The 13,377-nt window shown below is 43.5% G+C and overlaps 2 protein-coding genes across 2 annotated transcripts; both read right to left on the reverse strand.

Annotated features, from left to right (window-relative positions):
* Positions 1-511: 511 nt before the first annotated feature.
* Positions 512-5,679, reverse strand: lmod1b (leiomodin 1b (smooth muscle)). The gene is made up of 3 exons (XM_060070012.1): positions 4,661-5,679; positions 1,602-3,362; positions 512-1,509 (listed from the first exon to the last, which is right to left on the reverse strand). The coding sequence occupies exons 1-3, from the start codon at positions 4,928-4,930 to the stop codon at positions 1,483-1,485; spliced, it is 2,058 nt and encodes a 685-aa protein (XP_059925995.1). The 5' UTR covers positions 4,931-5,679; the 3' UTR covers positions 512-1,482.
* A 71-nt stretch (positions 5,680-5,750) lies between these two features.
* Positions 5,751-12,441, reverse strand: shisa4 (shisa family member 4). Its single transcript, XM_060070013.1, has 5 exons — positions 12,036-12,441; positions 11,065-11,242; positions 9,664-9,800; positions 8,460-8,654; positions 5,751-7,769 (listed from the first exon to the last, which is right to left on the reverse strand). The coding sequence occupies exons 1-5, from the start codon at positions 12,112-12,114 to the stop codon at positions 7,726-7,728; spliced, it is 633 nt and encodes a 210-aa protein (XP_059925996.1). The 5' UTR covers positions 12,115-12,441; the 3' UTR covers positions 5,751-7,725.
* Between the last annotated feature and the right edge of the window lie 936 nt (positions 12,442-13,377).

Here is a 13,377-nt window from a genome sequence, read left to right on the forward strand (position 1 = left end):
CCAGACTGAGGAGACAGACCGCTGGCCCCATGGCACATACAAACAGTAAAGGAATGGGTTACAGAGTAAGTCTCCTTGGAGAAATGACCAAATATAGACATTTGGTGGATGCAGAGGCTGAGGCAAGGGGATGAATACATAAACTGGTCTGCTGCTGTCCTGCTCTCTTGCGCTCTCTCTCCGTCTCTCTGAATACTTAAACTAGCCTGTTGTATCCTGCTCTCCTTCTCACCCCGTCTCACCCTGATTATCCAAACAACTGGTATATCTGACGGGCTGACATGGTGTCTTCCCTCCAGCCTGGAACATTACCGAGGGGAAAAAGCCACAGCAATCCAAACCAAATTATTCATTTTGGTTAACACTATTGATTGATACAAATATATAATATAAAATATAGCATATTTGTTTCTTTCCATTTTTACCTATGTCTTTAACTGAAGACATACAGGCAGTCATAATAAAAGGCATGTTTGTGTGATAATACAAAATAAAACCATTTGTTACAATGTACATTCATTGCCATCACCGCCATTTATATAACATTAGATCAGTTTGAGAAGCACATTCTGTTATAAGTACGACATAAGTCAAGATAAGACTTTGATAAACACATTATTTTATGCAAGAAGTATCTACAATATTCAATCTCCCAGCCTAAAAAAATACAGACATCAGTTTGGATGCTAAAAAAAAATCTACTTCCTGATAAAAACTCGAATTCTATCCTGCAAGCTGTTATAATAGACCAGGAATCCACTGGGCAGTTATCCAATGTGTTGAACATTGCCTGAGATATTTTGAGATTTGGCATTGAGACACACTACAAACCTTGTTTCATTCCATCAATACGGTTACCCTGGCGCTGTAAGATTGTTAAACCTGTCAAATAGTTAGAAAAACCTGCTCTGCATTTATCTCTTCCCTGATCTACTTTCTAGAATTCCACATTTGTGCAGAATTTCAAGTAAAAATTCTGAAATAGTTTTCTCCCACAAATAAATATTTAGATCTAATTATTGCTCCGTTTATCATTAGCTGGCTTTTATAGATTGAATCATTAAGCTATTTGTAAGTCTTGTGCCATTCTTTATTCCCTCCACATTTGTTTATTTTAATACATGATCGGCTTCATATATTCAAGTGCAAATAAGAGGTAAAGCATAAATATGAATAGAAACAAAAAAGCAACCATAAACTCTTGACCCTTGCTGCAGTTGAAGTCACCCCTGCATCACTCATCCTCCCTAGCATCGTATTGGTCCAGTGTTAGAGGGGAGGAAATCATTGTGAGGGCTTTTCTTTTCATACCATCCATTTGACTTTCTTTCTCTGCCTCCATGTATCCCACGGTTCAATTACATATAAAGAAATGTTACGACAGCATTGGAGGATGTTCATATTTAGAATCCTCTTGAAGGCTGGTGGCCAGATGTCAACCAGCATCATCCCCTTCTGGTGGCCTGTCAATTCCAATGGGAATTATTGCAACCACTTTGGCACTGGAACCTGCACGAAACAAAGAGACACATTAGTAAAATATAAGACTTGAATGTACTTTCCGTTCTTACAAATCAATCCATATGCATTTTTCACCTAACCTTTTTCAGTTGGACATTACCACCTCCTCTGATGGAGGCCAGGAGTTGGTCTCTTGTGTTTTTGCCACCTCCTGGGCTCTTTGCATCCATCTTCCTCCGTGAAACTGGTGTCAGGGAGTTCCTAAGGGAGTCCACGTCTAGCATGGGTGGAGGGGGAGGCGGAGGTCCACCCCCAGGTGGAGGTGGAGGTGGAGGTGGCGGTGGACCAGGGCTTCCTCCTACTCCACCTCTCTTGGGAGTGAGCTTTGGCGATGCCATGGGCGAGGGGATGGGAGAGGGTCTCGGAGAAGCCTTGGGAGTGCCTCTGAGAGACCCACCGCCACTACCAATCTTGGGTACCTCCAGCCCCCCCTTCTTTTCCCCATTGGCCTGGGCAAGCTTCTGCTCCTGCAGACGTTTCTGTCTCTGCCGATCCATGTTGCGGCTTAGTATATTGGTCATGGTCATTCTGGGCCCTGCAAGCTCAAAGTGGTAGCCCAGCTTCAACAAGGTTGTGTTGTCTTTTAGAATTTTTGTCATCTCCATTTCTGTCTTGCCGCCACAAATGTGCCGCTGGTTGTGGAAGCGTAGCTCAGTCAGGGTGGCATTGCGCTGCAGAGCCTGGATGATGGACATTATGCCCTTGGGGGTGAGAAGGTTAGAGTCAAGGTTTATGCTGGTGATGGTGTTGTTTTGGCGAAGAGTGCCAGCGATAGCGTATGCAACGTGATCATCAGCCCGGCAGTTGGCCAAGGCGAATGTCTTTATGCATGTGTTCTTGTGCAGCGCTTCGGCGAACTGAATGAGTGTTTTGACCTTGATGACCTCTGAGTTATTGACGTTGAGCTCAAGGAGAGATGGGTCATTGTTTCGAACCTGCTCCATCTGTTCGTCGAACATGCTAGCGTCCTCGTCCTCCTCTTCCTCACCCTTGCTCTTAGGACTTTTGATCCCGTCACAGTTGTTGAGAGTCGTACTTTCCTCTGCCTTGTTGGCTCTGGAACCTTTGTTGTTTTTGCTCTCGTCCCGGCCCTCCTTGCACTGGGTCTCCTCTACGTCATGGTGTGCGTTTACTTTTTTCTCCTCTTTTGCCTTATCGTTTGGCTTCACTTCCTCATCAGTCTCTTTCTTTTTCTCTACCTTTTCGGCGCTCGATTCAACACCGTCAACCTCAGCCCTCTCAGTCTTTTGCCGCTCAAGCTTTAATTTTGTTTGATCCTTTTCCCGACCGTTTTTCTCATCTATCTGGCTTTCTGCCTTAGTCTGCTTCTCCAGCAACATGGAGACACGTCCCCGGGTTCTGACCTCCTCCTTTCTCTCTTTCTCCTTGCTGCCTTCTCTCTCGCTTTTCTCTCGAAGCTTGGATATTATGTCTTTGGTTTTGCTGTCATCCTTCCTCCTGGAGTCCTCTTTCTTCTCTTTCTCCAGGCTCTCCTTTTCTTTCTTCTCCTGCAACTTGGAGATCATGTCTTTGGTTTTGCTGCCTGTGCTCTCGCGGACTTCCCTCCTGTCTTTTGGAACTTTGCTGTCCTCACATGTCTCTTTGGTGTCTCCTCGCACCTCACTCCTCCTGCTGTATCTACTGGAGACGCCCAGGGAATCCTCTTTGGAGCCCTCGAACGCTCCTCCTCGGCTGCTCCTGGTGCTGTCCAGCTTTGCGTCTCGCTCTGTCGAGACGCTGGCCTGTCTCTGTAGTCCACCCCTCTTGTCTTCGTTCCCCTCCTGGCTCAGGGCTGTCGTCCTCAGGCACTCCTGCTTCCGGCTCTCCTTCTTGGCCTCACCCTGTTGGGGGGTAGGAAGATGAACCTTTAGTGATGTACTAGAAGGCGTATTCACCTTCAGTAGGACCTTCAGTGTACCTTACTGTACCTGTACTATTATAGAAGGTATATTGACTTTAGAAGACATTTCATCAGATAGATAGATCGTAGGATGGATATAGTTGAATAGATATAGTTGGGTAGATGTATGGATGGATAAACAGAGTAATGGTGGATAGATAGATAGAAAGATAGAAAGAAGATCTCAGAGTGTGAGAGTATAAACAGAGGACCCCACCACCTCCCCTTTCTTTCCCGGAAGACAAAAACAAAGTATGACGTAACCCATGATGTAACACCTAACCTAATCCACCTAATGTAATCCAGAGCCTTTATGAATGTCTTATCCTTACAATTAGTGACTGAACACACCTAAAACCCCACATAATACACTATGTGTGGGTTTCTTAGTGATTCACAAGACAGGGAACCATTTCCAAGCCCTACAGCAGTACATCCAATGGGAGAGTCACTACAGACTAAGTGTTTGATTTGTGAGCACTCTGACTGTTTGGCCAAGACCACTGCAGACGTGTCCTTAAAAGGCAGCGAGCGTAGGAGTAATCAACCAAGGAATTCCATCAGACCGGGATTAAGAAGCTCCACAGGGCCATGGCTCTCAACTAAACACGTTAAATGTCAAGCCCCCAGCCCCTGTGCCTCCTTCCATAACACTACCAGGGAAACCATGCTTATGTGAAAAGAGACGTATTGCTTAGTGGCCCAAAGCAGATACACAGATACCAAGGGTGTTTGTGTGTTTGTTTACACTTGTCTTTGTGTTTACCCCGTGTCTTTTTATACACCGAGGATGAGGGTATACTGAGGAGGGTGTAGAATGGCTGACAAGTGACCCTGGGGGGCTGGATTTTTTCCTGGCACAGAATCTCACCCCGGGAGACCCAATATTAATGACGTGTTGGACATCCATGAGGTCCAGTTGTCCAAAGGCAGGGCAGTTGTTCAAAAGTGAAAACATATCTCATGGAAGCTATCATTTGCATACCGAGAGGCTGTGTGTAAAAAAATAAAATAATGTTACTGTGACTTACTGTGACATCATCATTTTGTGTCTTGTCAAAATACAATCTCCATTTGCTCTTAAGGTCTACTGGATAACAGTTGAAAAGGAAAAGACAACAATTGCTAAATATTCTAACCTAGAGCCTTAACATTTGTGTATTTCTCAGCCACTAAGCAACATGTCTTTCTTCACTAATAATAAAGTGGGGGAAGGTCTCAGTGATGGTGTGACCATACCTCCATCAACGGCTCCCTGGGACCCAGCCTGCCCTTAGGATCATTCTCTGTCCGACCGCTCTCCTTAGAGTGAGGGGCCCCGCCAGACGGGTTCTCCCCTTGGGCGAGGAGCTTCCCTGCCTCGCTGGCCGGGTCGGGAGCCTTCATCATGTCCTTCTCCAGCTCCTCCACCTCCTCGGGGGAGAGGGTGGACAGCAGGTTGTCCAGGTCCGGGTCCTCGCTCACCTGCCGCCCCGTGCGGGTCAAGCCTCTGATCTTCCTGCTGGACATGGTGGTTTAGAAAGTGGACGGTAGGACTCCGATGGAGAGAGAGGAAAAACCTGAGTTGTTGAAAAGTGATTGTTGTTGTGGATTCTGGTGGTTATTTTGAGTAGATCTCGGTTAAAAAATAAAAAACGAAACTTTGGTGTTGTTATTTGTGGCTCCTATAGGCCAATGGGGATGTCCGGTCGTCCAGTCCTGCTGACCAAGAAGCCACCAGAGGCATCAATCCCTGTGTGAAGAGGCCGGGCTTGGAGGAGGCTGCCTTCCAGATCGGGATAGCAGTGGCGGACTGCACAAGCCTCACATCATCAAAGTGGACTGTGTGCCTGGGACATTCTTAGAAATCCTGTAAAAGTGCATGTCCATATTTAGTCCAGTGTACATAGTCCTTTAAAGGCAATGGGGAGGGCCAGCGTTTACAAAGAAGGCAGAGCCTGGCACTGCATAGCGAGACTTCCTATTACATAAATCAAATTGTTATTTTCAGGAGACTTTCGTGATTATGTCCTTATTAAAGGCTCAGATAGGTTTTTTTCAACTAAGATAATGGTTTTAGGAGTGCGAGTTCATTCCTTACGTCCTCTTAACAGGAATGTACTTTAAAGTAAATGGCATTGAATGACAAAGATGTTTGTGCTTTTTACAAATACATTTAAGTAGATAATATAAATGGGTAAGAAGACATTGTTTGGTCATTCTACATACTACAAGAAACGGAAACAAATATTAAGTAAATAGGGCTGTGTCAAACTGAACAAATATTGATTAGCTAATAATTAGACATCTAGTGGACAAAGATATATTACACGCACACGTAAGACAAGTCTTTTGTACATTCCATGTTAGATTTATTTTTAATAATAATAAAAAATCTTACAATATATTGCAATATCTCACCATCCATATGACATAAGACAAAAGCCATAGCAAGACCATGATATTGCAATCAGTCTCAGTTCCATCAACACACTCATAGAGTTGGTCAGAAGCACAAAATTAACAGAAACACGTTTAAGCAAATTGATGTCAATCTTTACCAGCATCTTAAAAAGTAAAGTCCAGTGGAATCTTTGTGCTTTACAACGGCCTATAAATATATACATATGAACAACACAATTTCCATCTCATTCACATTTGTCCTGAGACAATACACTGCAATAGCTCTCAAGGGAAGCATCCTTTGAACTTTATTTAATTATTTGCAATTGGCCTTTACTTTATACTGGTCTACAAATTAATTAAATACATTGAGAAAAGGTTATCTCTTTCGAACATGTACCATATTTGCCCTTTGATGCAAACAACAATAGCCGTATTCAATACTTGGGGCCTGAATAAACATAATCCAGTTATATTCTCATGGAGGGCTATACATATTTCATTGATAACTGTACAACACATGCTTAGAACATCATGTTTAACATTCAAGCATTTACAAGGGATCCACAACACCGGAGCAAAAGGGATGTTAACAAAGATCACCTCTGGGAGCGAGTTGGGGAAACTGCTGCTGCTGTGTGTGAACTGACCACCTTGAACTGTATCTATACCATCTTTAACCATAGTTAATAAAATATATGAGGGTGTATGTATGTGTGTGTATGTGTGGAGGGGGGAGGTTCGCCATTATTTATGGGTTTGTAGAAGAGGAATCGGTTGACAGTAAGATGAGAATAACTAATATAATACAATAGTCAACCAAATGTACAACCTCATCATAAATATACACTTCCTCATGTTACACTGTTGAGAGCCTTTCAGACGCGTGTTACAATATAATCAAATATGAAGTGGTTTGATTGACTAAATTGCATGGAAAAAGTTAATAAACCTTTTTATCTTTATTTTGATATGGTCGTGTAAGGCAAGATATCATGTGTGTATTTTAATCAAGTAGCATCACCTGCGACTTCACTGACTGATATGGTACAACAAATACACTGATTTAACGGATTCACACAAAGAAGTGTTTTTCAAAATGAACATCCCATTTCATTGTAATGAGAATTATGGCAATAACTGGTTGTTAATGATTATGGCTGGAATGTTATTTATCTTCCAGCTAACATGCACAATGAGGTGAGAAAACGATTAGACGGATGAACATAATAGGCTACAGTCAGGCTAACTGTCAAAGTTCATATGGAAGACGGGGTGAAATTCAGCTGCCGAGTACATTTTCATCTTGTGTGAACTGAAGTGAACCGTCTGACAAACCGTTTCCCATCCAAATTAGGAGTGTCATAGAAAAAAAACAATAAATAGAGTATAGAACATTCCTTATGTTAGTGTGCCTTGCATTCCCTTCAGTGATCCACATTTCTCATGAATAAATATGCTAGCTCAGAAATCGCTGATTAGTGATGAAATGTGACCTTTGGCAGCTATCATATCAAATGTGTTCAACCAGGGCAAGAAGGTCAAGCATTATTTGTTGAATTTCAACAGTTTAAATTAAAAAACCTCACCAAAATAGAGTGTTGTTTTGCTACCTTCATTCAGAAGGCCTAGCCCCACACTCTGGTCTGTTCTGAGGCTGCTCGTTTCTGCTGTTAACTTGTCACTAAAGGATCACAAGACTCAAACACACCAGGACGGGGCTACTAGGAAAATGACCAAAAGAACTTCCCCTGGTTATCTTCAAACTGCTGCTAGTCAAGCTGTGTGTGTTTTATCCTCTCAAACAGTCACTGCCCATGCTGTGTGTGTGTGTGTGTGTGTGTGTGTGTGTGTGTGTGTGTGTGTGTGTGTGTGTGTGTGTGTGTGTGTGTGTGTGTGTGTGTGTGTGTGTGTGTGTGTGTTTATAAATGACCAGGGTACTGTGGTGGAGAGTAAGGTGGAGGAGCTGAAAAAAATACAAGTGGAAATTCAATATTCATGTCATGTATAAATCTTTTTGTATAAAATAAATATTATTTGGTTTGATTCAAAGAATCAAGCCTGAGGAAAGAAGGAAATCCTTATATTAGCCGAGCCATCATAGAGGGTCCAGCAGGACTTTTTTTTTTGTGTTAGTATTTGCTTTCCGTTAGACGATTCCCGATTCCGTTCACATTACAGCAGCATAACTCTTGTTCATTTGAGGGGAATCCAACTTTAATTACTTTCCAAAGATTTTGAATTATTCAGCTACCTGTGTTACACAGGTTGACAGGTTACTCTCAGCTGACAGATTACACTCTGAGTATACTACCAAGCCATGAGCAGCTGATAACATAATCACATCACAGCAGCCAAACTACAATCTGGTGTTGTTACTAGCTCCCCTTTTAAATAAGCCACCATTCAGAACACATTGGGATTCTTTGGATAGTAATTAACAGTGTATTCCCCTCACATGAACAGTAGCTGGGCTCCTTTAACTCTGAGGGTCAATGGAAGCTGCTAACAGATGGCAAATACTAACGCAGTGAACCGCTTTTCTGGACACAAACGTCTGAAACCGGGTAAGACTTTAACAGTATTTTACAGTTACAGTATCAATCATATTGTATAATACATCATTAGAGAAGAGAAGACGCGGTGCTCATCTTACCCTGACCGTAGGTGGGGTCCATCATGGGGTATGGGGGGTAGGGGCCTGGCTGCATCATGGGGTACTGCGGGGGCATGCCGGGGTACTGGGGTGCAGCTGCGTAACCCGGATGGGGGTAGTCGGAGGGTCCCAGCGGCTTTCCATACGCGTCATACATGCGCTCGGCGGGATAGCTGGCCATGGGAATGTGCTGGGCTGAAATAAATCAAGTCATAACCAGGATTATTAATAATAAATATGTAGCAGGGCTACAACAGTTGCTTTTGATTCATACGTGCGTGCGTGCGTGCGTGCGTGCGTGCGTGCGTGCGTGCGTGCGTGCGTGCGTGCGTGCGTGCGTGCGTGCGTGCGTGCGTGCGTGCGTGCGTGCGTGCGTGCGTGCGTGCGTGCGTGCGTGCGTGCGTGCGTGCGTGCGTGCGTGCGTGCGTGCGTGCGTGCGTGCGTGCGTGCGTGCGTGCGTGCGTGCGTGCGTGCGTGCGTGCGTGCGTGCGTGCGTGCGTGCGTGCGTGCGTGCGTGCGTGCGTGCGTGCGTGCGTGCGTGCGTGCGTGCGTGCGTGCGTGCGTGCGTGCGTGCGTGCGTGCGTGCGTGCGTGCGTGCGTGCGTGCGTGCGTGCGTGCGTGCGTGCGTGCGTGCGTGCGTGCGTGCGTGCGTGCGTGCGTGCGTGCGTGCGTGCGTGCGTGCGTGCGTGCGTGCGTGCGTGCGTGCGTGCGTGCGTGCGTGCGTGCGTGCGTGCGTGCGTGCGTGCGTGCGTGCGTGCGTGCGTGCGTGCGTGCGTGCGTGCGTGCGTGCGTGCGTGCGTGCGTGCGTGCGTGCGTGCGTGCGTGCGTGCGTGCGTGCGTGCGTGCGTGCGTGCGTGCGTGCGTGCGTGCGTGCGTGCGTGCGTGCGTGCGTGCGTGCGTGCGTGCGTGCGTGCGTGCGTGCGTGCGTGCGTGCGTGCGGCCATCCTAAGCTACGCTATTTTGGAGATATGGGAATTTGCGGCTGAAGTTGGGCCAACAGTAGTAGTACAGTTATTGGGTGAATGTGTGGAAATAAAAACACACACAAGTTACTTTATACGCAAGTCCCGGCTTCATATTTAGATTTGTATCAAGTCTTTCCAAACGTTTCACATCGGCACATGTGAAACGTGCGCTGCGCCCTCCAGCGTTTGGTGACGGTTTAGATTGAACAGAGGTTGCGGTGCGGGGGCTCCAGCTTTACCGTCGTACGGCGTCCGGCCTCTCTGCTGCCGGCGCTGGTAGAGGTAGCAGCAGGAGCACATGAAGCAGCACACCATGGTGGCGATGATGGCTACAAACAGCAGGATGGACGAGGCGATCCCAAATATGGTGTTGGGGCTGTAGTCAGAAGAAGAAAGAGTGAGCGGGATACAGAGAGGAGAGTTGGGGACAGAGAGGAGAGTCAGGGATAGAGAGAGATGGAGAAGTGTTAGAGCTCTGACTTTAGCTTAATCTCTAAAAGAGACATTTCACCACCGCTGTTTTCTACCAAGAGGTCTCCTCTGCCTTCACGGCCTTGCTCTGCGTGCTAATAAGAACAAAAGAAGCCTCCTTCCTCTTGTTTCACGGACAAGACTTACAATCACTTTCTTGTTGTTTGGAGTACGTATAACACTAATGTTACTGTACTGCACAGTGTCTCTGATTGTGAGCCAACCGTGGTGAGGTAAGTAGGACTTCAAGGACAACAACACACTGAGCATGGGCAGGGTGAATATGAAGGAGACTGCTTGGGGAGATAATGCCAGCACACAAGAACGCTGTCAAATCGCTTCCTAGAACTAATTTTTTTAATATTCTGGATTTATGCGTTGTGAACTATTTATAATTAAATCTTATTTGTATCCTTACTTCATTGTATCTGTTATGTTACATTATGATATTTATCTATCCTTTTGGAAGCATTTATGCTTTTCATTTTGTGTGTACATTTTTTTTTTTACGGGTACAACAACATTGATATTACTGATTGTGGATGTTTTCAGACTTGGGGAGAAAAGAACCAGGCAGCCGTTGCTTAGTCTGAATTCTCTCAACTCGCACACGGGGACCTCTGTTGTTAGAGACTGAGACTGTAAAAGGATGAAATATACTGAGTATTACTGAGAAAAATGTGTACTATATAAACCTGTTTTGTCAGAACAAGTACAATTGCTTATTTGGTAATAATCCCAAAATGCCTCACAACTGCGGCAAACCCTCTGCGTGGTCATTGTGTTTCGTCAACGTGGAACGATAACTGAGCATTTATGATATCAAATGATGGATGGCAGCTGTTGTCAACTGCATAATAGGCAGCTGACAACACCTTTTGTTATTCTTAATGTTTTTTTTGCTATTTTAGTTCATAGCTTCAATCCCGCTTTTCATTTGAATGGGTTGCAAATCCCTCTCCTGATTGCCTTCCAAATGACTTGATAGTGTTCTAAAATAAACAAAGCAGCATATGTTAAATCCATGGAATATAATGCGTCAAATATAGCATCATGGTTGTTTGCATAATATAAATCAATAACGAATGACTGAGCATGTTTCTGTGGTCCCCAAAGCAACTGATGGACAACATTTGGTCTCTATGCAGAGTCAGGAGTGGCAGCAGCACCTGAACTGGAAGAGCATGCAGCGTTTCTGCTCCCGCTCCGTGATCATCTTGAAGGCGTCCAGGCAGCAGTATCGCCGGTTGCAGTTCCCACAGCAGAAGGTGATCAGGGGGCAGTCAAAGCCGTTGTGCCAGGTGCCGTTCTTGTCCACGTACCATAGGCAATCCTCATTGGCCCCCACTGGAACTCACACATCATCAAGGGTGAACAATGAATAATCAAGACCCATACGTTTTTTTTTGTGAAAAGGTAAACAAAGAAGGTTGTCTATAAAAGGATAAACATTTATATATATTCAAGAGTTAAACTACATTTCCCTGCCGTACAAAATAACATGCAATAGATTTGAATTTTCCTTTTTAATAGGAATTGTATATTTATGCAATCAACACTGCCTGTAAAATGTAAACAAGATTAACTCACTGACTCATAAGATTTGACCAAGGGCAGTTATATATAGGTCATACTTTTATTGTTATCTCTGAATAGGCTATTTGTGTATAGCCGTCCAATGGATTTCTATAGTAGACCAAATCCTAATGCATATATTGTACAAATAGAGTAGGCTTTTGTATTTGCCTTAGGCTTCTTTAAGACTCATACAGGGATACAAAGTGAAATTTCGCCACTGGTTTATAAGCTGTAGGCCTATACCAATAGGCTATAAGAATTCCTACGTTTTCGGTGCTGTACAAAATGCATGCCGTTAACTGAAAATTGCGCGCTTTATTGTGCATTGTCTTCACTGAAACGCAACCTGTTAATTTTAGACCAATAACAAATATGTCCCCAGGATTCATCACAAAGCGTCTGAAAATAAAACATAATCCAGAGTGTGGAGCACCATTGACTCAATGGGTGGATGAATGAACAAAAGGCGGGGTCGTGGGAATCAGAACAATATCACTGTTGTGGACTGGTATGTATGATATATCGCAAGTACTGCGGCCTGGCTGTTGAGGCATAATCTTACCCGGGGTAGTAGCGAGGACGATGGTGAGCACTGCTAATACCAATGCAACCAGGGACATGTTGCCCGTTAAGGAGAACATCTTCACGCAAGAGGATCACACTGAAATAAACCCCCAAGAAGTTGATCGTCCTACTATACAGCGGTTAATTTACTTCCAGTTGCAGTCGTTGCTGGTCATACTCCTTGCTTAGCAATTGCGCATGAAATTAGACAAATATTTGGCTATGAGAAATAGGACCATCGAGTGACACATCCATGGAGCTCCAGTGACGCCATCTACCAACCCATCCACCCGATCCTACCCGATCGTGAGGGAGGAGACTTGACTCTGGTCATAGCGCCCCCACGCCGGGACTGGCAGAAAGCAGAATATTACCAGGTCAGATTTACCTAATTGACAAAGATATTTTTTCTATTTTAGAGCTTAATTTACTCACCATTACAATTGCATCGATCTAACTTGTATTATACACTTGAATGAGCAAAAAGGCATTGCATTTAGCTAAAAGTGAACATATACACACATACATATACACACATATACACACATATATATATACACACATATATATATATACATACATATATACATACATACATACATACATACATACATACATACACATACACACACATATATATACATACACACACATATATATATATATATATATATATATATATATATATATATATACATATATATATATATATATATACATATATATATATATATATATATATACATATATATATATATATATATATATATATATATATATATATATATATATATATATATATATATATATATATATACACACACATATACATACACATATATATACACATATACACATTAGTTAGTTATTAGCTGATGGAGATCCTCAAAGTATTATCATAAGAGATATGTACACACCATCTAAACATTGCAACATTTCCGTGTACATCTGAGCCACCTCATGGATGCAGGATACAATAGGAACAAAAATCAAGGAACACTGACTAATTTGGAAATATATTTCATCCCAATCTTTAATGGGTACATGGGAAATGACAAGGCTGTGAATTTACATGGCAACACAATAATATCCATTCCACCCAAAGACATGAGCGCATATGTAAGAGCTTTCATCTCCTGTTGAGAACAGTCAATATTTTATATTTCGGAAAATAAGGCCGCCAATGTCCAAATGCTCCTCTCCAGAAACACCGAGATTATTTGACCTTCCTTTTAAAAACATCAAGTATCACAGAAGATAATTGTTTATGCTCCATTTTTCACTTTTTTTCTTTTTCTACAGACAAAAAAAAATACTGGATTAAGTGACAACTTGGGGCG

Source organism: Gadus macrocephalus, chromosome 13 (genome assembly GCF_031168955.1).
Source record: "Gadus macrocephalus chromosome 13, ASM3116895v1".
Taxonomy (NCBI): domain Eukaryota; kingdom Metazoa; phylum Chordata; class Actinopteri; order Gadiformes; family Gadidae; genus Gadus; species Gadus macrocephalus.